Here is a 24,082-nt window from a genome sequence, read left to right on the forward strand (position 1 = left end):
ATACAAAACAACAGATCTCTAAGATCACTAAAGAGTTTGCACAGAACTGGTGAATCATGTTGTACAACTGAAACTAATAGGACAATGTATGTCAACTATAAATATTGAATAATAAGCATGTTTTAAAAATTAAAGTTTGTGGGGCACCTGGGTGGCTCAGTAAAGCATCCGACTCTTGGTTTTGGAGCAGGTCATGATCTCTCAGTTCATTATTTCAAGCCTCGCATCGGGCTCCAGGCTACCAGTGCAGAGCCTGCTTGGGATTCTGTCTCTATCTCCCTTTCCCTCTGCCTCCCCCTGCTCGTGCTCATATGCTCTCTCGCTCTTTCTCTTCTCAAAATATATAAACAAACTTAAACAAGTTTCTTTCTAGTGTTGGCACAAGTGTGAAGAACATAGGGACCAGTCTGAGAAATTTTAAAGTTTTATATGCTATTCATTAAACCCATACTTTTTTTTTTTCCTTAAAGTTATTTGAGAGAGAGAGAGAGAATGCATGTTGGAAACAGACAAAGAGGGGGAGAGAGAATCCCAAGCAGGCTCCATGCCCAGTGCAGAGCCTGATGTGGGGCTTGATCCCATGATCATGAGATCATAACCTGAGCCTAAATCAAGATTCGGACGCTTAACTGACTGAGCCACCCAGGCACACCTAAACCCATATTCTTAAAATGATGCAAAATGAAAGAAACCTAACTCTCCCTCACTAAAGAAAACAGTCAACATTTATTGAGTACTTACTGTATGCCAGGCACTGTTCTAAGCACTTTGTATGTTAATACAGGTGTTAAGCACTATTTCTCACAACATTTTATAAAGCAGGTGCTTTATCTTACCCGATTTAGAGGTGAAGGAATTGACACATAACAGCACATTTCTAGTATGTAAGGAAACCTTGAAGCACTCTGGCTCCAAGCAAATACAGGGCAAGCAGAGATATTAAACGCATAAGGCTTTCCAAAGGGGAAAGGGAAGAGTAGAGGAACTGGCCTGGTACTATCAGCTACAGAACTGATCTGGACTCAAAGCTACATGCAGTTGTTCTCCTGTTGAACATCAACAGTTTCACAGAACATCAACATCAGATAAGCCTATCCCATGACCATGACAGATCAAGACAAAAAGAAGACCACTTCATAATAGTATCTAAACACAGGATAAAAAGGAATATTATCCAACCCACAAAAATGACCAACATCCTTTTATCTTGAGTGACTAACTGCTGCTTCTTTATCAATTACAATACTAACCTTGGTCTAGTCTTCTCTTCTTCTAGATAAGATTTATTAAGAAAACCAATCACACAATTATCACCACTTCTTGACCACATCCAATCTACAGCAAAACCCACTTCCTTAAACCCTCCCTAAAATCATCTAACAAGCTCAAATCTGAGTCCTAACATTTTTAAATTAATCAACTTAGAATTATAATACTTGATACAAGCTTGATTTATTTTATTTTTAAATTTTATTTATTTATTTTAACATTTATTCATTTTTGAGAGAGAGAAAGAGTCTGAGTGGAGGAGGGGCAGAGAGAGAGGGAGACACGGAATCCGAAGCAGGCTCCAGGCTCTGAGTTGTTAACACACAGCTCGACACAGAACTCCAACCCATGAACTGTGAGATCATGACCTAAGCCAAAGTCAAGACACTTAACTGACTGAGCCACCCCGGTGCCCCGATATGAGAATGATTTTGAATAAATGTAATAGACAAACCACCTGCACCATTGGGAGCTGCAGGCCTGCCTCCCTGCCCATGGTCTGCAGGATGTTTCCATAAAATCCTGGGCTACTGCTGTTTCCAGAGGCGGTGCCTTGGACTTTCATGAATTCATCTAACACTCTCTTGATGAATGCCCCATGGTATCCCTTACTGTGTTCTCCCTCACTGCAAATGAGCAATAAATCCAACCTGTTCAACTACACATAGGATCTTGGTGACCCTTGCCTGAAGTACTGACACAGCTAGTAAAGCACTGGAGATGTTAAAAGTCTTGGAAAATTCAGATAAAAGGTATGCTTTGTAACCATTTGTTTTATATATACCATTTTCTTTGGTTCTTCACAACATTAATCTTTTTGAACCATGGAAATAAATTTCAATAGTAAGAAAATACGTTTTCTGCTTACCTGACATTCCATCCATAGTAATGTACCAAGTATAAAACTTCTCCATCATCAATTTCAGTGCTTTTAATACTAGCTTCATAGATTTTCTGCGTTTTTCCTCGACCATATTTTACTTTCACTTTGGTTCCTGTTAGGCAGGGTTCCATGTCTTCCTCATCTTCCTCCCCATCAGAGTCACATTTGCTTTCAGTTTCTTCCCTGCAGCAAGTTATAACATTGATAATGCTACTAATAATTTAATGGAGAACTAATATATGCTAAAAGAATTCAACATGTAGAATAGTTAAAACCTAAGTATTACCTTAATAGCATGTCAGTGGAGGAGGAGAAGAAGGAGGAGAAGGAGAAGATTTTTATGGACTACCTACTAAGGAATTTATTACGTAACGGTGCACTGTACCACAAGTAAATCCATATTTCTTAAAGGCCAATCAATAATCACAGTTGATGATGTAGTCAAATTAATCAGTTTTGATAAAGTAAGAGCCATGTGCTTTGAAAAACTCTTTAGGATTCATATTCAAGTGCCACCTTATTATGTGAAAATTATCTAAAGATAGTTTCTAACTTCCTGCAACTAAATTGTCTTGAATCTACTTTACTACCACTCTGCTCAATTTAGAATGGTCTTTAGCATAACTGTTTTATTTTAGTGGGCAGACTAATGAACAAGGGCTATCTACCTCAGTAACCATATCTTTTAAACTAGTTTATATTTTAAAGGTTTTCCTACCGTAACAAAGAAACAACAGATATTTGAATATTAGGTCACTTGTTGAAACTGTGGGATAGCACCAGGAGAACAAAGCTTTGTGTATCTCATACTGATTTCTGTTGTGTTTTTACTCCTCTCCCACCAGCTTTTGTTTAAAATAATCAGGTATAAAAGAGATTGACATAGGGAGGTCTGACAATATTTCAGTATTTTTTATAAACAAAACATTTTGTATTAACCCTCCAAGGATTTAGAAGAGATCTACACCAAAGATCATCCTAATGTCATGAATGGTAAATGTTTCTTTCAGAGGAGGCATTATGCTCTAATAAACGTGGGGCATTTATCTGGGGAGCACTAGGGGAACCGACATGAAGAAGCTTTGACAACCTCATTTGCCCTGGGAAATGTTTTATCTCGAAGGACACATTCAATATTATAGTCTGATAAGGTAATTTCAAAATATTAAGAAACCACTTAAAACAGAAATGTCTACAGATAAAAAAATCTCCCATTTCCATGATTCCTGTTATAGAATGAGAATACGAACTATGTTTGTCTATATATTCAATCTTTATTTAATAGAAGGGCATATTTTTTTTCATATTCAAGTCTGAAATTTTCTCTGAAACAATTACTTATTCTATTTACATAGCAACTATAAAGGCTTTTAAAACCACATATTACATATATATATAGATATATATATACACACATCTATATATATACATATATACACATATATACATATATATACATGTATTACATGTTTTATGTATTAAATACATATTACACATATTTTGATGCTTATTTTTAATAAAACTTCAAACTATAATTAGCCCTGATTTAAGTGGTTCACTTTTGCTTAAATTTATTGTCCAAATATTTGAAATTCTGCACTCACATCATTATATTCAACTCCAATTTTCTCCTCCCAGTTTTCCTAATCCTATTTCGATACAGAACTTTCTTTATTCACTCATCTAATTCACATGTAATTGTGATAGCTCTTGTACCTATTTGGACTGAATCATAAAATCACCTCTCCCACTCACCAATCATTCCTATTTTTACAAGTATTTTCTCAATGGTTAATTTTTAGATGGGTGTCAGCCACTAGTTGGATGCAGCAGGCTACTTTTTCCCAATTTTACTTAAACTTCTAGAAAATTTGTCATCATATAATGTAGTAATCAAAAAGTAACTATGGAGAAGAGCTCATGTTACAAGAACGTGTGTTATGCTGTTGTTGCTGAATTAAGATTCATTTTTTAGTAGCATATAAAAATTAGTAAATCCATTTGACAACACAGAAATGGCCAACTAAACACAGTCGGACATTAATTTGCTCTAGCTGGACTGCCTAATCTTTGGTAATGTTTAAGTCAGTTCAGTCCATACATGTATAATACATGGAAAAAAAATACCAACACTCAACAGCAAACAGAATGGACATTAAAAAACTGAAATTTATTGGTGTGATGTGGGGCAAGAATGTATTTTCCAAACTAGCATCAGGGGTGCATGCCACTTACTCTAATACAATAACTTGAAAAGAAAAATGTCTTAGATAAAGCTAACACACAGAAACATCTGCTAGTACTGTGCACCCATGTGTTTGTTAGCTTTCCCACATTGTACCTTTTTTAAAATGGAATTTTTGCTGTCGCTGTTTCCTCTTGTCCACTTCCTCCATTTTTCTCCAGCTCCCTTCCCTGCTGTCAACTGCAGGACCTTTCTTTTGACTGGGTGGCGCAGCCTTCTGTGAGGCCACTGTTTAGGGCACAAGTGCTATTAAAATGGTGCGACCAGTATATTCTCCAATTCCGAAAGGCGATACACATCATCTTCACAATGTGTCTCACCTTCACTAGACAAGAGGAACGGAAGTCCCAATAAGAAAACATTCCCTCAAACCTGAATCTCTAAGCAGGATCAGAGCGCTGCTGTACCCCAGACAGGTGCTTCTGGAGAACAAATATAAGATAATGTACCTCTCTTGGCTTTTTTCTTCCTCTTCATCTGAGTCTTTATCAGAATCCTCCTGCTTTTTAATTTTCTTCTCCTTTTGCTTTGGTGTATTTTTTCTCCCCAGCAGTAACTCGTTTTCTTTTCTCTCCACGGTTTCATAGTCCTCAACTACATCTTTATTCTCTGTATCATTGTCTTTCAATTTGTCTTCTGTCTTGTCTTCTTCAATTTCCTTTTTAATAGAATTTGCATCTCGAGCTATTCTCCTTCGTCCCTAGAAGGGGTAAAAGCTTTAAAATAGCTATCACTACAAATGGGGAAAAAGGCAGAAAATGTTTCTTTTTCGTAAAGCTTCACAGCAATGACTAGTCTTCTCTCAGGCTTGAGACATAACAATGACAGCCCATCAATTCCTGGGCACTTTTCCTTTCAACCCATATAAATTACTTAATTATGTCCATGTCTACTATGATCCTTGGCTACATACTACATTAGAAGTAAAAATCTCTTCCTTTGTTCACATTATTTTATCTCACTTTTGTATTTCTTGACTACAATAAAATTTTAATTGAATCAGAGTTGACATGTTATATTAATTTCAGGTGTATAACACAGTCAATTGACAATTATATACATTATGCAGTGCTCACCATGGTTAAGTATAATCACCATTGGTCACCAGACAGTTATCCCAATAGTATTGAATATATCCCTTATGCTGTACTTTTCATTCCTGTGACTTATAGCTCCAAGTTTGCACCTCTGAATCCCCTATACTTACTTAGCCCATCCGCCCACTCCCTCCCTCTGGCAAACACTAGTTTATTCTCTGTATTCATCAGTCTGTTTCTCTTTTTTCGCTTATTCTTTTTTCTTTTTGAGATTCTACTTGTAAGTGAAATCATATGGGATTTGTCTTTGTCAGACTTATTTCACTTAGCATGTTTTATCCCACTTGCAATATTTCTTGGCTACAATGAATGTTCTAAAATAATTAACTACACATCAATGATACAGGTTAATAATAGTACTTTTAAAAGATTAACCAGCAAAAAAAAAAAAAAAATATTATGGACTGTTAAAGCTCTGTGGTCTCTAATTCCACCATTTTTAAGATAAAATTTACATTATCACTCTATTTCTGTGTGACTACATTTTAAAAGGATTGAATTACATCAATGGCCAACAAGTGAGCGGATTTCTTTGAATGAGTATCTAGAGAGCTCACTAGGCCGGCAGGAACTTGTCTTCCCCCAGCTTTCATCTAGCCTCTTGCATGCTCGACTGACCATGAAACTGGTGAGCCATTTTATTCTGTCCTAAGTTCTCCTTCAAGTTCACTTCTACACACTGGCAGAGTTCCCCTCTACTTGGAATAAAGTGAGGACAGAAAAGGGGCCAACAACTCAGCACTAGAAAACATTATAATTATATCTCAGTATAATACATTTTCCCTAGTTCCTAACTATTTGTTATTTAAACTTCAAAGTTAGAAAATAAGTTTATTTTTTTTTTTTATCACAAAGAACTAAAGGGTAGGTTCCATGAAGACAAGGACTCTCTTATTCACTTCTATATCCTATGCACATAGCAGGTGTTCTTTATTTTTTTAAGTAAATTTTTATTTAGTTTTATCTTTTATTTTTATAAGGTTTAGCAGGGGAGGGGCAGCAAGAGAAGGCAGGCTGTGCACTGCCAGCACAGAGCCCAGCACAGGGTCGAACTCAGGAAATTGGGAGATTGTGACCTGAGCTGAAACCAAGAATCAAACGCCTAACCATCTGAGCCACCCAGGCGCCCCAGCATATGTTCTTTAAATACTTGTAGGTAAATGAATGAAAAGAACTGTTCTCTATCAAACTTCAGGCCTGTATACCTGTATTTCAGGAGTCCCATTTTAATTTTTAATTTTGATTAATTTATTTAAATAGTTTTTAAATAATTTTTTTAAGTTTATTTATTTTGAGAGAGAGAACAGAAGCAGGGGAGGAGCAGAGAGAGAGGGAGAGACAGAATCCCAAGAGGCTCAGGGCTGAGCCTGACATGGGGCTTAAACTCACGAGTCATGAGATCATGACCTGAGCTGAAATCAAGAGTCAGATGCTTAAGTGACTGAGCCACCCAGGCCCCCATTTATTTATTTTGAGAGAGAGAGAGAGCACACACGTGAGCAGGGGGAAGAGCAGAGAGAGAGAATCCCATGCAGGCTCTGTGCTGTCAACACAGAGCCCAATGAGAGGCTTGACCCCACCAGTCATGAGATCATGACCTGAGCCAAAATCAAGACTCAGACACTTAACCGATTGGGTCACCCAGGTGCCCCTATTTATTTAAGTAATCTCTGCCCCCAATGTGGGGCTTGAACACAGGACCCTGAGATCAAGAGTCACATGCTCTTCCCAGTGAGCCAGCCAGCTGCCCCAGAAATCCCATTTTTAGAAGTTTGCCGCTCATTCATTCAAACGAGGAATTTTTATAAGCATATTTATTACAGCATTTTGTAATCATAAAAAATTGGAGAAAATCTTAAGGAAGGTAAATTTATGGAATATCCATAATATGCAGTACTCTACAGGTATTTTACATAAGATGAGAAACATCTTTATGTAACATCTTTTTATGTTAAGTTTTAAATAAAACTTAAAAAAAAAGATGAGGAACATCTTTATGTAATGACAAGAAAGTATGTCCAAAATACATATAATGGGAGTTATTATTCAGTCTTAAAAAGGAAGGAAATTGTGACACATACACAGATTCAACCTGCAAGACATTATACTGAGTGAAATAAGCCAGGCACAAAAGGACAAATACCGTATGATTCCACTTATATGAAGTACCCAGAATAGTCAAATCAGAGACAGAAAGTAGAATGGCTGTTGCCACAAGCTGGGGGAGAGAGGAATGGGAAGTTACTGTTTAATGATGAGTTTCAGTTTTGCAAGATGAAAAAAGTATTGGAGATGGATGGTGGTGATGACTGCATGACATGTGAATGTAGTTAATGCCACTGAACCATACACTTAGAAGTGGCTAAGATGATAAATTATATGTGTACTTACCACAGTTTTTTACAATTAAAAAAAATGAAAAAGAAATGAAACAAACCAATTTGAATGTTTCATGAAATTCACTAGAAGATTCCATTTACTGGATGATGGTCAGAATAGACAGTTGTTTATTTTTTTAACGTTTGTTTATTTTTGAGAAAGAGAAAGAAAGTGTGAGTAGGGAAGGAGCAGAGAGAGGGAGGGAGAGGATCCAAAGCAGGCTCTTGGTGACAGCAGACCCCGACGCAAGGCTCGAACTCATGAACCATGAGATCATGACCTGAGCTTCGGACACTTAACCAAATGAGCCACCAGGCGCCCCAAAATGGACAGTTTTAAAAAATGGTTTCCGAGCAACTAAAAGAGGTAAGAGGTGATTTCATCTCCTCTTTCATTAAATAGGATTTCACTGAAAAATAAGACATAATAGTAACTGAACTTCTTTGATAATGTGATAATTTTTTCTCCTAAAATTTAATAAGTCCTATGTAGACATCATTGAGCAATGATCAAAATAATGGATGACAACTTCTGCAAAGGACTTAAATAATAATGGAGAAGAGCAGATTAGAAGATAAAAGCAGTGTGCACATGACTAGAAAATAAGATGAAGCATAATAAACTGCCACAAGAATTTTATGTGCAGTGTGCTGTGAGGTAACAGAGAATGAAAAGAACCCATCCAGTTGGAGGCACAGGAATGATAAGGAAGAGATTCATGCATTCAACAACTATTTAGTAAGTTCTTAATGTAGATGAAGTACTATTCTAGATGCCTGGGATCTGTCAATGAACAGAAAAAACACTAATCCCTGCCTTCATGGAGTGTGAATCCAGTGCAGAGTGGGGTAAAAGAAACAAATATAATAAAGAGAATATGAGTAAGTAAATTACAAGTAAAAGGAGCAACATTAGAGGGACTGCAAATGCCAAACAGACAAAGCAGATTACAATTTTAGATAAGGTGACCAGGATAGGCTTCAGTGAAGTGACTTTTTAAAAATTAAAAATTTATGGGGCGCCTGGGTGGCGCAGTCGGTTGGGCGTCCGACTTCTGCCAGGTCACGATCTCGCGGTCTGTGAGTTCGAGCCCCGCGTCGGGCTCTGGGCTGATGGCTCAGAGCCTGGAGCCTGTTTCCAATTCTGTGTCTCCCTCTCTCTCTGCCCCTCCCCTGTTCATGCTCTGTCTCTCTCTGTCCCAAAAAATAAATAAATGTTGAAAAAAAAAAAAATTAAAAAAAAAGAAAAAATAAAAATTAAAAATTTTTTTCTAGAAAGCGAGTGAGAAGGACAGAGGGAGAGAGAGAATCCCAAACGGACTCCATGCTCAGTGCAGAGCCCACTGTGGGACTCGATCCCACAACCCTGGGATCAAAACCCTGGCCAAAATCAAGAGTCAGACACTCAACCAACTGAGCCACTCAGCCACCCCCAGCGAGGTGACTTTTTAGCTAGACTTAAAGGAGGTGAATATTTGAGACTGACCCCAGATGAGAATGACTTAAACAGACATAAATAGAAAACAACAGGAGAAATGGTTTTTCAGGAAGAGTAACAGGCATATTTAGAAAAAAACAGGCAGGGGTGCCTGGGTGGCTCAGTCAGTTAGGCGTCTGACTTTGGCTCAGGTCATGATCTCACGTTCCGTGAGTTCAAGCCCCGAGTCGGGCTCTGTGCTGACAGCTGAGAGCCTGGAGCCTGCTTCAGATTTCATGTCTCCCTCTCTCTCTCTCTGCTCCTCCACTGCTCACACTCTCTGTCTCTCTCTCTCAAAATAAAGATTAAAAACAAAACAAAAAAAAATTTTTTAAGGAAAAAAACAGCCAGGCTAGTCTGCCTAAAGCACAACTCAATACTAGAAAACAAACTAGGTTCACTGAAGTATTTTTGTGTATATCTTAAAATGTCCATAATGAAAAATTTTAAGTAATGTTTAAAATAAACCAGATAGGGGCGCCTGGGTGGCGCAGTCGGTTAAGCGTCCGACTTCAGCCAGGTCACGATCTCGCGGTCCGTGAGTTCGAGCCCCGCGTCAGGCCCTGGGCTGATGGCTCGGAGCCTGGAGCCTGTTTCCGATTCTGTGTCTCCCTCTCTCTCTGCCCCTCCCCCGTTCATGCTCTGTCTCTCTCTGTCCCAAAAATAAATAAAAAACGTTGAAAAAAAAATTAAAAAAAAAAATAAATAATAAATAAAATAAAATAAAATAAACCAGATAAAACTAATTATTAACTACTTACCCTTGGAGATTTTAATTCTATTTCTTCTCTTTCACTTTCACTATTTGAATCAATATTCTCCTCAGGTTCACTCTTCACTTCTACTAAAGGCATTTCTTGATCTACTTTTAGAGCCTCTTCCATTGATTCTTCTAACTCTTTTTTTTCCTCTTTTACTTTTGGTTCATGGTGGTGAACAGTTCTGAACTGAATATTTGCAGAACGGCAGTATTCCTCAAAACCATAGAGATACCTAAACAAACAATATTTCATTTTAGGAAATCTTAGTCTTTACATTAACTTGAATACTATATTATTAAACATTTTATTTTTAAAAAGTAAAACTTAAGACTTTTTTTTAAAGTACTTTTTTTATGGTACTGACTTCTTGGTTTTATACAGGATTATAAACAGGAATATTGATCATACAATTTCTTCCTAAAAAATCTATGCTTGTGATAACTGAACATAGCTATCATAGTTTTGATATGAAAGTTGTTCACCACAGAAGATATAGCTCTAGAACACCTATCATCATTTCAGACTGTTAACACTACCTGCATCCCTAACTCTGAAAAGGAAATTTAGGACAACATGAAAAATGGAGTAAAGCAGACTTGGTGCAATGAAATAATGTTCAATCCCAATCATCTATTAACCTGAACTTTTTTATACACTTTCTCTAACTTTAATGTTCTTTGATTGATGTGTTCTTGTTTAACTGTTAACAAATTAAATGGAAAATATTCCCTGTAATATGTATTCTTTGATGAATAAACTATACTACTTACTTTCTATAAGCAGTTTTTACATTGTAGGAAGCAGCTGAATTCAAAATAGGAATGCCAAGGTCCATATAAATTTGCTTCCATACAGCACCACTATCAATCTGGAAAATTAAGTTTTTATTTGTTAACATTTACAAAGGGAAATAATCTTTACACTAACATTCTATGTTCATTAAGAAAATGTGTTTATTACCTAAGTGCAGAACAGTACATTAGATGATTTAACTTTTTCATTACGTCCTTACTTACATTGTCACATCCACCTTGATGATAAACCAGTCTAAAGAGTTTGAAGAGATTGAGATCTTTATAGCCCAAAACAGGTGGTTTGTTGATTGGAGTACCTTTTTAATATCAGAAAGTAGAAATAAAATTTTTATTCAAATGGAAAATACTGGTACAAAGCTATCAATACAAAGCTTTCCAATTTCTCATTTCCCAAGTTTTATTAATCAGAAGCATCTATTTAAAGAAACTTTAATTATGTAAGACAACATAAAATATTCTCTATATTCTTTATGAAGTATTGTGATGCTCTTTAGATTCACTTCTATGACTAATAAGATCACCCCTCTCACAACTAATATAATCACCTGTCAGTGGACTGGGTACAAGTAAAACCTACAACTACAAGGTACAGCTAACAATGATGTTGGCTCAAGAGGCCTCTGTAAGAATATACACAATTTTACAGGTGTAATTTAGAGCATGGATCCATTTTCCCTGCTTTAACACAAATATTAAAACTGCTGGCAGTAATCTGAAGGATGATTTCTGAAAGCCACAGAGTATCTAGGACAAATTTGTCTCAGGATTTTCTAGGACTAATATAATGTCAAAAAGTAGAATTTATAAAGGCTGTATTTCTTTTAACTGTATTCGAAATCCTATTCTATTTACATAGGACTTGATCTCCTAATTTGTTTCTTTTTTTGAGATCAAGGATGAGGCTAGTTTATTACTGCAAACAGCATTAGTAATTAATGGATATGTAAATTAATATTATGACTGTTCACCTTCCATTACTGAAATATTATTATAGTATTTTTTGCTTTTATAAGTCCCAAGTAGGCTAAATATAATTATATCCAAACTATTTTCCTATACATTTCTGCTCAAAATAGATAATGGTTGTTTTTATTTCAAATGCTTAATTATTTTCAACTGTAACTGATTCTTAGGCTTTACTTGAAATCCAAATCCACGATTCTAACAAAAATAATGCATAAACCTAGAATGTAAAACTGTAAAAGAAATGACTAAAAGAAATGACTGCTTTTTTTTTTTTTTTAAGGAGGCTCCACAGTAGGTGTTCAACACAAGGCTTGAACTCACGACCCTGAGAACAAGACCTGAGCTAAGATCAAGAGTCAGACACTTCACTGACTGAGCCACCCAGATGCCCCAGAAATTACTGCTTTTAAATAATGAGCATGAAATACCTCTGTCTTCCATAAACTTATAAAGCTGTTGGAGGAAGTTGTCCCTCTCTTCAGGATCAAGTTCTTCCTCAGGCTGTAAAGGTAAAATATATAAATATATAGAATAATGAATAGAGCAAGATATATCGTCTTCTTTTTTTGTTTGTTTTATGAACCCAGTGTAAGAGGAACTTTGACGGAGCTGGAAAATATGAATTTCCTCCAAACTTTACAATGCCAGATTTTAAGTCATATTTTCATAGAGCTGATCTCATACAACTGTCAAGATACACCATCTCTACCTTTTACCCATCTATCACTCCAACCCTACCCCTGAATATAAGGACTAAGATGAGCCATGAGGAAAGGTTAGGAATTGGTTAAGAGTGTTTTCACCTCATTTGTTTTGTTTTTTTTAAAAAAAATCCACCAAAATACCATGTGGCCCACACAAATGTATTGACAGATGAGCACAATAATTGCAAACATTTATTATTTTAAAATAACCCACATACAAACATTAAAATTTTGTTATTGTTGAATGACTATAAACCAGAGGTTGCAAAGTCACATGGCAAAGGTTTTTTGTTTGGATAGCACAACGGTTTAAAGAAATGCATATACAACTACATTTAAATGATATTTTGTCCCAGGCCCCGCAATCCCTTCTTGTATCACGTAAGTCTGCATTTTCCATTTGCCCTCTTGCATGGCCTTTTAAATAAGACTTTGCAACCCTTGAAAATAAGAAAATGAAAATTACTTCTTAGGAAAGGAAACTAGATACATAACCACAAATTAGTTCCTGGGAATGGGAAAACAATGGAAATATTCATGTAAAAAAACCTACTTCTACAAATACCAATTTAAATTTTATTTTCTTACTAATTATATAAACCTATACAATGCTGAACTTGGCTCTAGTCAAATAGATTTTGATAAAATATCCCCTTTCCTGATAGACTACTTCTAAATAATATGTGGGAAAATTCTGATTTAAAATTTAGAAATACTATGGAAAAACAAAACACTAATATCTTTAGCCCAAATTAAATTACTATAATTTAATTTCAGAGTACTGTTTTTTTATGTTCTAAAAGAAAAATTTAGATTTTTGTCATTCAAAGCATATGTCTTTGCATATTCAAAGCAAAAGCAACTATCAGCCAATAAGTATTGAGCATTCACAGTCTATAGGTTCCTTAAAATGATGTATTAAGAATTTTATTATTTTTTTTTTTAATTTTTTTTTTCAATGTTTTTATTTATTTTTGGGACAGAGAGAGACAGAGCATGAACGGGGGAGGGGCAGAGAGAGAGGGAGACACAGAATCGGAAACAGGCTCCAGGCTCCGAGCCATCAGCCCAGAGCCTGACGCGGGGCTCGAACTCACGGACCGCGAGACCATGACCTGGCTGAAGCCGGACGCTTAACTGACTGCGCCACCCAGGCGCCCCAAGAATTTTAATCACTAATAATATAGCAGCCAGAATCAATACACATGTAGTTGATTAAAATATATAATTTTAAAAAACCATGAGGCAATCAAGGGGAAGAGAATAAAATCTTTTAGTACATTCATTCAGAATGAGCACGGGAGTACTTTCAGTTTGAACAAATATAAAGAAACGTTGTCAAAGTTGTAAGCCTCACCAACGAGCAACATATAGAATTAATCAGTACAGAATTAATAGGGGTCATTACTAAATGTTCAGATCAAAAGATGGCAGTTTTTTCCCCATGTGAATTTTAAAAGTCTTGCTTTTGCAAGGTTATTAGAACAACTCCCAATGAGTTAACAGCAGCCCAAGAATCATTGCAGTATTATTTTTAAGGACTTTGGTATAGGGGAAAAAAGTAACACCTTATGCCAGACTGCCTCTATGCTTTGCCTGTCCTTCATAATTGCAATATTCTCTCCTCAAACCAACACCTCATTTCCAGTATTTATGATCTGGCAGAATTCAAATAAGACCATTGTATCCAGTATATGTAAAAAGTATTTTTTCAAAAGGCACTGATTTGAAATCAAAATTTCTTCCAAAAACAAGTAAACAAAATGAGCCCATCAACTGCAAATTAGGTATTAAGGTTGTAGTAAACATTTCATAAATTATTACTAAGAATATAGTTTTAAGTATATAGATAAAATTTGGTGTTTTAAATACATTTGACTTAAAAGTTAGCAAGGGTGCCTGGGTGGCTCAGTCAGCAAAGCCTCTGACTCTTGATTTTGGCTCAGGTCATGATCTCAAGGTTTTGTGAGGTTGAGCCCTGAATCACGGAGCCAGCTGGGAGTCTGTCCCTTTTATCTGCCCCTCCTCCACTCATCCCAGTTCTCTCTCTCTCTCTCTCTCTCTCAACACCCCCAAAATAAATAAACATTAAAAAAAAAAGGTAGTGGATGCCCAAGAGTGTATTAAGTACCATGAGAAATTATGGCCATAAAATTCTAAGGTCAGGTGCAGTTATCAGATGTGAAAAGAAGACATAAATGAATAAAAAAATTCCGCTTCTAAATAAATACCTGCTTGAGAGGAAATTTACTTTCCACAAGAAAAGGGTAAAGTTATAAACACAGTTTTTAAATTTACCTGATGGTCTTTGCAAAAATTAAAATTGCTTCATCTCTCATAACAAGTAATTCTTCACAATCTTTTTTTCAAATAGCTGTGTTGTCGGTCACCTTGGACTATAAACTGCATATGCTAGAAAATGCCTCCAGCTAGAAGAATCTGCCTCTATGGCTTTTGTATGGGGTCTCATGGTATGCTCTCTCTGTTCAAGGTATTTTTTTTTTAATGCAAAACTCTTTTTTTTTTTTTTTTTTTTTAGATATACTTATTTAAGTAATCTTTGTGCCCAACGTGGGGCTTGAACTCGTGACCCTGAGATCAAGAGCTGCATGTTCTACTCACTGAGCCAGCCAGGTGCTCCTGGCACCTGGTATTTTCATACCTATAGCATCTCTCTCCTGGTCAATAACCAGAAGGTATTGCATTTTTCAAGGGTTTTAAAGTGGGAGGGAGAAGGTTGTAATAATGAGAGGGAAAGTCCACTAGACTGCTGATAAGCCTTCTTCCCTTCAGTCAAGCATGTGAAGGGGAATTATGCACCCAGTAAAATGTCAGAATGGAGAACAGGGTTAAGGATATAGAAGAGGCATGATATAAGATCATAATTTCAAGAAATTTACAACTTTAGTTAGCATCAGTATATACTACCTAGTGTTACAAAAGGTAGTTGTGCATCTACCTATATATACTAGTAAATTATGAATTTTCTGACTTTAGAAACTTTATCTTCACATTCAATTCAGACACTTACTGATGGCTAACATGCAGGAGTCTGGGAGGGATATACAAAAGATGCTGTGATTAAAATGAGAGGAGGTAGTACTTTCTACTCTGACCCTCTGAGTCTAACAGAGGGTACAGCAATGTAAAACAAGCCAATGTGATATAATGGTAAAAATACTGCAAAATACATAAAAGAATACAAGAAGGATGAGTGGTTGGTTCAGCTGGGGATGGTGTGATGGTGGTTCTATTAGGGAAAGCCTCAAAATGTGAACAGCAAGTAGCATAAACAGCAAGCAGCATAAACATGAAGCTGGCAAAGACAGGCTATGATTAAGAAAGGACTTTTTAATGATATGCTGGAGAATTGGAACATGAACCTGAGAGAGGTGAAAAGGAATTATATCAGATTTGTGTTCCTGCCAAGGGGCGCCTGAGTGGCTCAACAGTTAAGCAGCCGACTCTTGATTTCTGCTTGGGTCTCAGTCTGGCAGTTCATGAGATCGAGCCCTGCACCAGGCTTCACAATGGGCATGGAAGTCTACTTGGGATTCTCTCTCTCTCTTTCAAATTAAATAAACAAACAATAACTTAAATTAAATTAAATCAAATCAAATCAAAATAAAATAAAAGTTCTCTGTCAAGAATGAGTTTGATGGATTGGAAGGGAAAGGGAAGCTCTTTGATGGTGGAAAGAAGACCCTCTACTCCAAAAGGAGAAAGAGAGAGATATAAAGGCTGAGACTCTTCTTAGTTGAAGGCTCAGTTATTCATGTTTGTAATCCTCCATGTCCCCCCACGTTGTAAGTGCTAGATAAATTCTGAGGTTAGAGACATACCTATTTTACTCACAATCTTATCACCAGGGACTGGCATTTAGCTTAAGTACTCTGTTATTATGTGAATGAAAACAATGTCTCTGAAAATGAACTAGGGAGATTTTCTTCAATTATTTCACATTAGCTGAGTTTCAGAGCTAGCATTATTGATAATATAAATGCAACAGGAGTCAGATAAAATAAAAAATAACAGCCTCTGAGGATGTTAAGTCACAGGTCGCTGTGGCACAATCACTTATTAGCATTTACTTCATTCTGTCCCTATATACATTAATCAGAAAATGATTATTCACTCAGAAATGGCACGGATTCTAGTTAAAGATACACTTTCTTTTTAAAAATCTTTAAAATAAGATAATACCTTGTTTTTGCTGAGCTATTAACTGGGCTAAGCAACTCTCCAAAACACAAAAGTATACAGAAAGTGTCCAGATTGTCACAATATGTAGTAAAAGATGATGCATGTTACACAGATCCCCTCAAACCCATGAAACTTATACACAATTCTAAAGAGTAGGTCTGGAAAGTTTTTCATCACATAAGAGATTTGAGCCACAAAAGCTGACATTTTGAGAGTGCATAAGGGTGTGACTAAATTTGATTTTTGTAGTTTCCCTGTACTGCACTGTACGTGAAGTACGCATCTTTTGTTGATGGGTATTCCATTGCTCACGAACCCCTACAGGCATCCTTAATAAACTATTAATGACTATACGACACAGTCTTCCTTTCTTAAAAAAAAATATTATATTCCAGTACACCATGCTTATTTTTCCATACCAAAATATACTGTTTTTGTGAATTAATGTTATTTTGGACAACAGCAGCTTCATAAACCTACATGCTGCTGCCACAACCCCTCCCCGGTCCTCTTCACGGGCACTCACTTCCCCCCCCACCGGCACTCCACCACTAGTCTTCTCAACCCTTCAGTTCTTACCACCCCTTGATCTTCCATCCCCCACCCCACCTACTCCAAAACAAAGAGGCTGAACTCGGGAGTATTCCACAGCAGGCAGATTCTGCTGGAGAAAAGGAGGTATTAAGACGGGGCCCTGAAAGCTCTACTCTGGGGAACTAAGTACTACAAGAAGCACACCAGAAGTGGCAACTCTGAAGCCACCTCTGGCTGGAGGACTGACGTGAAAGAATCAGTGATACCAGTAGCTGCTTAGGCTTTTACCGTATAAAGTTTTAAGTGTGAAATATATTGAATAGCCTCATTTGTTTTTAAAACAGTGCAGTAAATGCTAGAACAACTTATTAGTGGGGTTAATGTATAGAACATTTATAGGTCATACTCAACCTTAACTCAGGCAGCGCTTCTATTTGTTCCCACACAGACGTCTGTTGGATTCTTTAAATCTCAGCTATTGCTTATCATTTTCTGAGTTTTTTAAACTTTCCCTTTTATTTTCCCTATTGTATTTAATACTGATAAAGGGAATGGGCAAGGCAAAGGTGATACTCAATGGAATGCACCTGGCAACTCAACAAGCAGCTTCTGAGCAAAATCCAAGTGTGTATATATGGGCAGGTGGGGTGTTAAAAAAAAAAAAAAAGTTACATATTGCTGGAGAATAGTGGCAGGGAGAATAGAAAAGTGGGCATGGGTCAAATCTGGAAGGGCCAAACTTATAAAAGGCTATGATAAAAGACCTAATCCTCATCCTGTTGGTGCTGAGGCCATTAAAGGATTTCTAGAAAGAATCATTTATGTGTTAGAAAGATGTCTTTGAAAAATGGGTTGGAGGGGAAAAAGACATATCAGAAGACCCCTGAAATAAGCGGGACAAGATACAAAGGAGAAGGAATATTAGTCAAGAACCTTTATTGCAAGTGACAGAAAACTATCCTAAACTAGCTTAAGCCAAAAAGAATTAATTTGTAAGCTCACAAAATTATATTAGGAAATGAGACTGCCTACAGAGTGCACTGCCTAAAAAAAAAAAAGAAAGCTATCATGAAGGGAAGGTAAATTACCTTCCAAATGAACTTTCTAGAACCTTACAACAAATCTTCCAACACTTTATTTCAAATAGCAATATGTTAGGCTAATTGCAAGGCCCACACTCATTCATTTATTCAGAAACTATTTAATGGAGGTTTACTATAAGCCAAGCTCTGTACTAGTTGGTGGATATTCATATTAGTGGGAAAAGGAAAAAACTACAACAAAGAAACCTGACATCCTGTTTTCATAGACCTTACAATGTAGAGGAGAGAAAAATTTTCTTACAAGTCTGTGAAAATTTCTGTAATCTCTCTATACCTCAAGTTCCTCTCTCATAAAAAAAAAAAAATACTGTTGTAAGAATTAAATAAACAATTGTACTTTAAAAACCACTAAGTCTTGGGGCGCCTGGGTGGCGCAGTCGGTTAAGCGTCCGACTTCAGCCAGGTCACGATCTCGCGGTCCGTGAGTTCGAGCCCCGCGTCGGGCTCTGGGCTGATGGCTCAGAGCCTGGAGCCTGTTTCCACTTCTGTGTCTCCCTCTCTCTCTGCCCCTCCCCCGTTCATGCTCTGTCTCTCTCTGTCCCAAAAATAAATAAACGTTGAAAAAAAAAAATTTAAAAAAAAAAAAAAACCACTAAGTCTCCAACACTAAGCTGAGAACTTTATTTGGTGTGGTCATCTTTACCTGTTTGTATCTCCTACAAAAGCTAAATATTTTTTTTAATTTTTTTAATGTTTATTCATTTTTGAGGGAGAGAGAGCGTGAGCAGGGGAGGGGCAGAGAGAGGGAGACAGAATCAGAAGCAGGCTCCAGGCTCCAAGCTGTCAGCACAGAACCCGACATGGGGCTTGAACCCACAAACCGCGAGATCATGACCTGAGCCAAAGTCAGACGCTTAACTGACTGAGCCGCCCAGGCGTCCCCGAAAGCTAAATATTTTAACTGTGGTATAATGAAAGGTACTTCTTCACTGATGATATATGTTTGCTCTGGCACAATAGAGTCAGAACGCCTCAGTGAAATATAACAAATGAAAACCTAAATTTTAAAAAATATCCGTAAACTGAAAACGTAAATAAAAAAAGAAAAAGTAAGCCCCCACAACATTAAGTTGTTAGGTAACTCTGGTGATCGATAGATCAAAATGGGTATCAGTAAAGCCTGGCTCCAAGTAGAATTCTGAAGAACTGTCCAGAAAGTTATCATATGCAAAAACTATCAGTTGACAATATAGATTTTAGAGGAAGGAAACAGAAAGCGCACAATCGTAACAGGCATAGGTCATTTAGGATAAGGGCTAAATGCCATGACAAGGCCGTATTAAAATATAATAATTAAATCTCGAGCAAATATGAAGGTAAGTAATGTCCAGTATATGACTTTTAGAAAGAGGTGACATTATTCAATATGCCTGAAGTACTGTATTTCAATATAAAAGAATAAATACTGCAACCACTTCTGTGTCCTAAAATCAATTTATTCCAGGAGGAATCCCATTTAGATTTCTCATTTTAAAAAATCTACTAGGGAGCCTGGGTGGCTCAGTCAGTTGAGGATCCGACTTTGGCTCAGGTCATGATCTCGCAGTTTGTGAGTTCAAGCCCCACATCGGGCTCTGTGCTGACAGCTCGGAGCCTAGAGCTTGCTTTGGATTCTGTGTCTCCCTCTCTCTCTGCCCCTCTGTACTCATGCTCTGTCTCTCTCTGTCTCAAAAATAAATTTAAAAACATTAAAAAAAAAAAAAAATCTGGGGCGCCTGGGTGGCGCAGTCGGTTAAGCATCTGACTTCAGCCAGGTCACGATCTCGCGGTCCGTGAGTTCGAGCCCCGCGTCAGGCTCTGGGCTGATGGCTCAGAGCCTGGAGCCTGTTTCCGATTCTGTGTCTCCCTCTCTCTCTGCCCCTCCCCCGTTCATGCTCTGTCTCTCTCTGTCCCAAAAATAAATAAACGTTGAAAAAAAAAATTTAAAAAAAAAAAAAAAAAAAAAATCTACTTAGAGTCAGTGCAGAGAACAGACTGGAGAAGGCCAGCAAGGACATGGGAAAGTTACTATTGCATTAGTGTAGGTAAAGGAGAATAGTGGCAGAGAGTAGAAACTGAGGGAAGCAGAAACCTGAAAGCCATCAAGTAGGCAGAAGAAAGGATTTGGTGTCTCATTGGTTAGAGAGGCAAGAATGGGAGGATTAAGGTGACTGCCATGTATCTGGTGTGGGTAACTGGTAGATGTGCTTCTATTCAAATAAACTAGAGACAACCACGGAAAGGACTGCTTTGTGGGCAAAAATGAAAACAGTTCTTGTACATAATGAGTTTGAGAAATAAGAAATCCTCATTGGCAGTTTAATATGAATGTCTAGGGCTAAGAAGAGACATCTTTGATGTACATATAGATTTGGAATCATTACATCACTTAGGAAGTAAACTAGAAAAAAATGTAATGTCATGGATGTCAGGTGATTGAAGAAGGTAGGCATGTCAAAAATGCTGAAAACTGCAAAGGAGTCAAATGAGATCATGACAAAAATTTGTTGGATTTAGTACAGAAAATTTGTTGAAGGTCACTGGTGACCTTAAGTTGTTTTAGCTGTGGTGGGGGGGTACACACTACAGTGAATTAAGAATGAACAGGAGGTCAGGAAATAGAACAATGTATATAACTGAGCAATCTGGTCCATAAGGGTGAGGAAAGAGGGCAGTATCTGGAGGGGCTGCTAGAAGGTTGGGAGAGAGAGAAGCATGTTTTTAAAAACTGGAGAGAAGGAAACAGCACAGAATAGGCTAGAGATCCTGGAAAGAAAAGAGACAGTTCATAGACTAAGATAAGGAAAAAGGGAATGAGATCCAGAGCATTAATTGAGGTCCTCATCATAGAAAAAGGCAATGTAACATATTATCACTTGTACTTAAGGGAAGGAGGGCAGGCAGGTGAGGTATAGTGCATGCTCTCCATCAGAAGCTCCTAGTTTCTTTTTGAAGTTGGAGTGGAGTGAGCCAGGGCCAGAGGACACAGGGATTTGATTATAGAAACTGGGAACTGACCAATTGTGTTGAAGGCCCAGCAGATGCTGGTAGTCATAAAATTTAGAGTGTACACTTAAACAGAATATTTCAAGGATCGCATAAGAGGTCATGACATATTCATTATGTGGTTGGTAACATATTGTTTTAGAAGTTCAGAAAGCAATGTGACAACAGCCTGCCTAAAACAAATTATTAGAAGATTCTTGAATTACATCAGACTTGACTGAGACTAGTAGTAATTTTCCCCCCTCCTTGAAAAGGTACACACTTTCTACTTTTAATCATCCAACAATGGTTTGGATACTGTCACATCTACGGCTTTAAATTCACTCAACCCTCTCTCATGCTACCACAACTATGAAATACTTTGATATGAGAAGGGATTTTTTTTTGTAAATACATACAAATTTAGCTATAATTGTGTCTACAAATGTGAAATCCTCATTAATCTGATTAGGTGAACCAGATTTGGTTAGTCTTATGCTAATTTTGTTAGGAAAGATTTTACCAAACACATCAGGACATTTTTGTTTGCTTGCTCAATAAGCTATATTTTAAGACTTTTGCAAATAAGTTATTAAATCTGAATGCAAGCTAAAGTCTCAATTATTGATTGGAAATTGACTTTATAGGACCTGCTTAGAAACACTTGATTGAGTTATTAGATATACCTAAAACACTAACATTACCTTGAAATTTTTCTTTAAATTTTATTGACTTAGCATAATTTTCCCGAGTTACCAAGCATTTACTCAAAATGATCTTGAAAGATCACTAACAAATGCCTTTACAAAAAGACATAAATACAAACACCACTAGATTTACATATAAGAAAAAAATTCCAGTTTCCATGAATAAAAAAACCACAAGCACTTATGATTTTTGCAATAGTGGAATGTAATTAGGTATGACTGGCATTAGATCTGACAGTAATTCCTAGAAAATTCAAAAATCGGAGAAATGGATGTCAGTACTTCTAAACAAACAAAAAAAAAGTATCTCATAAAAATGCACTAAAGTCTTATTTTCATTACTAAACATGAAATTAGAAGAGATTTTTGAAAGGGCCCAACACATAAGGCTACTTACAGCAAACCAAAAGAATAAAACAGCTGCAACTAGTCAAATTCCCTTTTAATAAAAATGTCTTCACCTATTTATTTTATCCTTAGACAACTCTCCTCCATTCATCCAAAGTGAATTTAAGGAAGGAGTAAATGAATAATTGACATCATTACTTATGTTTACATGGACTTTTCAATGAATTTCAAAGCTTAAAAGGAAATCAGGAGTATCTTTTCTAATATAAAATTTTCCTAATAAAAGACATTTAAGTAATACCCACAAAAATATTCTCCAGGGCTTTTTTTGAATGTAATTACCAACAGGTTAAAAATCAGTCATGAAATATAGATAGGACCTACTTCCTGTTAGACTCGCAAGTCTTTTCCACCCAATAACAGTACAAAACATATTTCTTGCACTCCAATCCTGAATCACCAATGCTCAGGAATTCAAAATGATATTAAATAAAAAAGATGCTCTTCCACATGGTAAAGCCATGAATCTCAAATCTCCTTATTTAGACTATTTTAGGGTACTCAAAGCATCAAATATAAAAGACAATGTCCACTGCCCATTAACACTGCAGAAGTATCTAACACTTGTATGATTCTACTGCATAAAATTTACAAACATCAAATTGTAGGCTAAAGTACTGTTACAGTGATTTACAGTCTGTTATAAAAGATCTTTGTGATCATTATAAAGCAACATTAAATTTTCATGACAAGCATACCATTATTATGTTTCAGGAAGAATATGATCTATAGTATAATACAACAGCTTAGCCTCACCTATGTAGTAAAGGCCTGTAATGACTAAGCCAGGTAGGCTAGGCCCTGGCTTATCAGACTTTAATTCATTTTATACCATACCCACTTTTTCCCCCTTTGTTTTATGTAGATTAAACTGCTTCTCAGTTTATCAGTACATTAAATTTTTTAAAATTACTGTTCAAGACAAATTAGAATGATTCAGCAACTAAATGTTAAGTCCAAGAGCAAGAAATGCAGCTGATTTTTTTTTCTAAAGCAACCAAAATCTCACTCAAGAAATGTACCTCCATGGCCAGAAAAAAAAAAAAAAAAAAAAAAAAGAGGAATTAGTTCCTGTCAAGCAATTCAATAAAGTATATGCTATGAAACTGACCATCTGGAAAATAATTTAAATTAACGGTCAGACAACTCAGTGCCTTAATACTGTAATTTTGCTTTTATTTTTCAGTAGATAAAAAGCATTCTTCTTCACTTAATTTTAACAGGTTCATAATTTAAATAACACATTTTAAGAAAATACTATCCCTTACAAAGGTCCTTACATCTTTAAATTTCTTTACTTATTACCTGCAAACAATAGGTAACAGAGCTTGCCTCTGCTCTTCATTCTTTTTTTACTAACATTTATGCACAGCTTGAATAAAACGTTATGATTTTTATGAAATTAATAGCTGTAATAAGAGCACTATTTACTAATTACTATTTTATAGCCATCTTTTCCAACCTTACTACAGAGCTCTTTTTACTCTCTTTGTTTAAAATTTCAGGGTTTTCTTTTGGGGGGTGGGGAGTAAAGAAAATGCATTCTAAAAGGGACACCAATTAAAAGT

The 24,082-nt window shown here is 36.5% G+C and overlaps 1 protein-coding gene across 3 annotated transcripts in view; it reads right to left on the reverse strand.

Annotated features, from left to right (window-relative positions):
* ARID4A (AT-rich interaction domain 4A) overlaps positions 1 to 24,082 on the reverse strand; it is a 66,806-nt gene that overhangs the window by 17,870 nt on the left and 24,854 nt on the right. For all 3 annotated transcript variants that reach the window (XM_025919959.2, XM_086709649.1, XM_086709650.1), the window contains exons 12-17: positions 12,320 to 12,392; positions 11,127 to 11,221; positions 10,881 to 10,978; positions 10,111 to 10,342; positions 4,847 to 5,097; positions 2,138 to 2,335 (exon numbers count right to left, since the gene is read on the reverse strand). In XM_025919959.2, the coding sequence (XP_025775744.1) occupies positions 2,138 to 2,335; positions 4,847 to 5,097; positions 10,111 to 10,342; positions 10,881 to 10,978; positions 11,127 to 11,221; positions 12,320 to 12,392 (947 nt within the window). The remainder of the gene's footprint in view (positions 1 to 2,137; positions 2,336 to 4,846; positions 5,098 to 10,110; positions 10,343 to 10,880; positions 10,979 to 11,126; positions 11,222 to 12,319; positions 12,393 to 24,082) is intronic.

This window comes from Puma concolor, chromosome B3 (assembly GCF_028749965.1).
Source record: "Puma concolor isolate L17-30 chromosome B3, mPumCon1.1.hap2, whole genome shotgun sequence".
Lineage (NCBI taxonomy): Eukaryota > Metazoa > Chordata > Mammalia > Carnivora > Felidae > Puma > Puma concolor.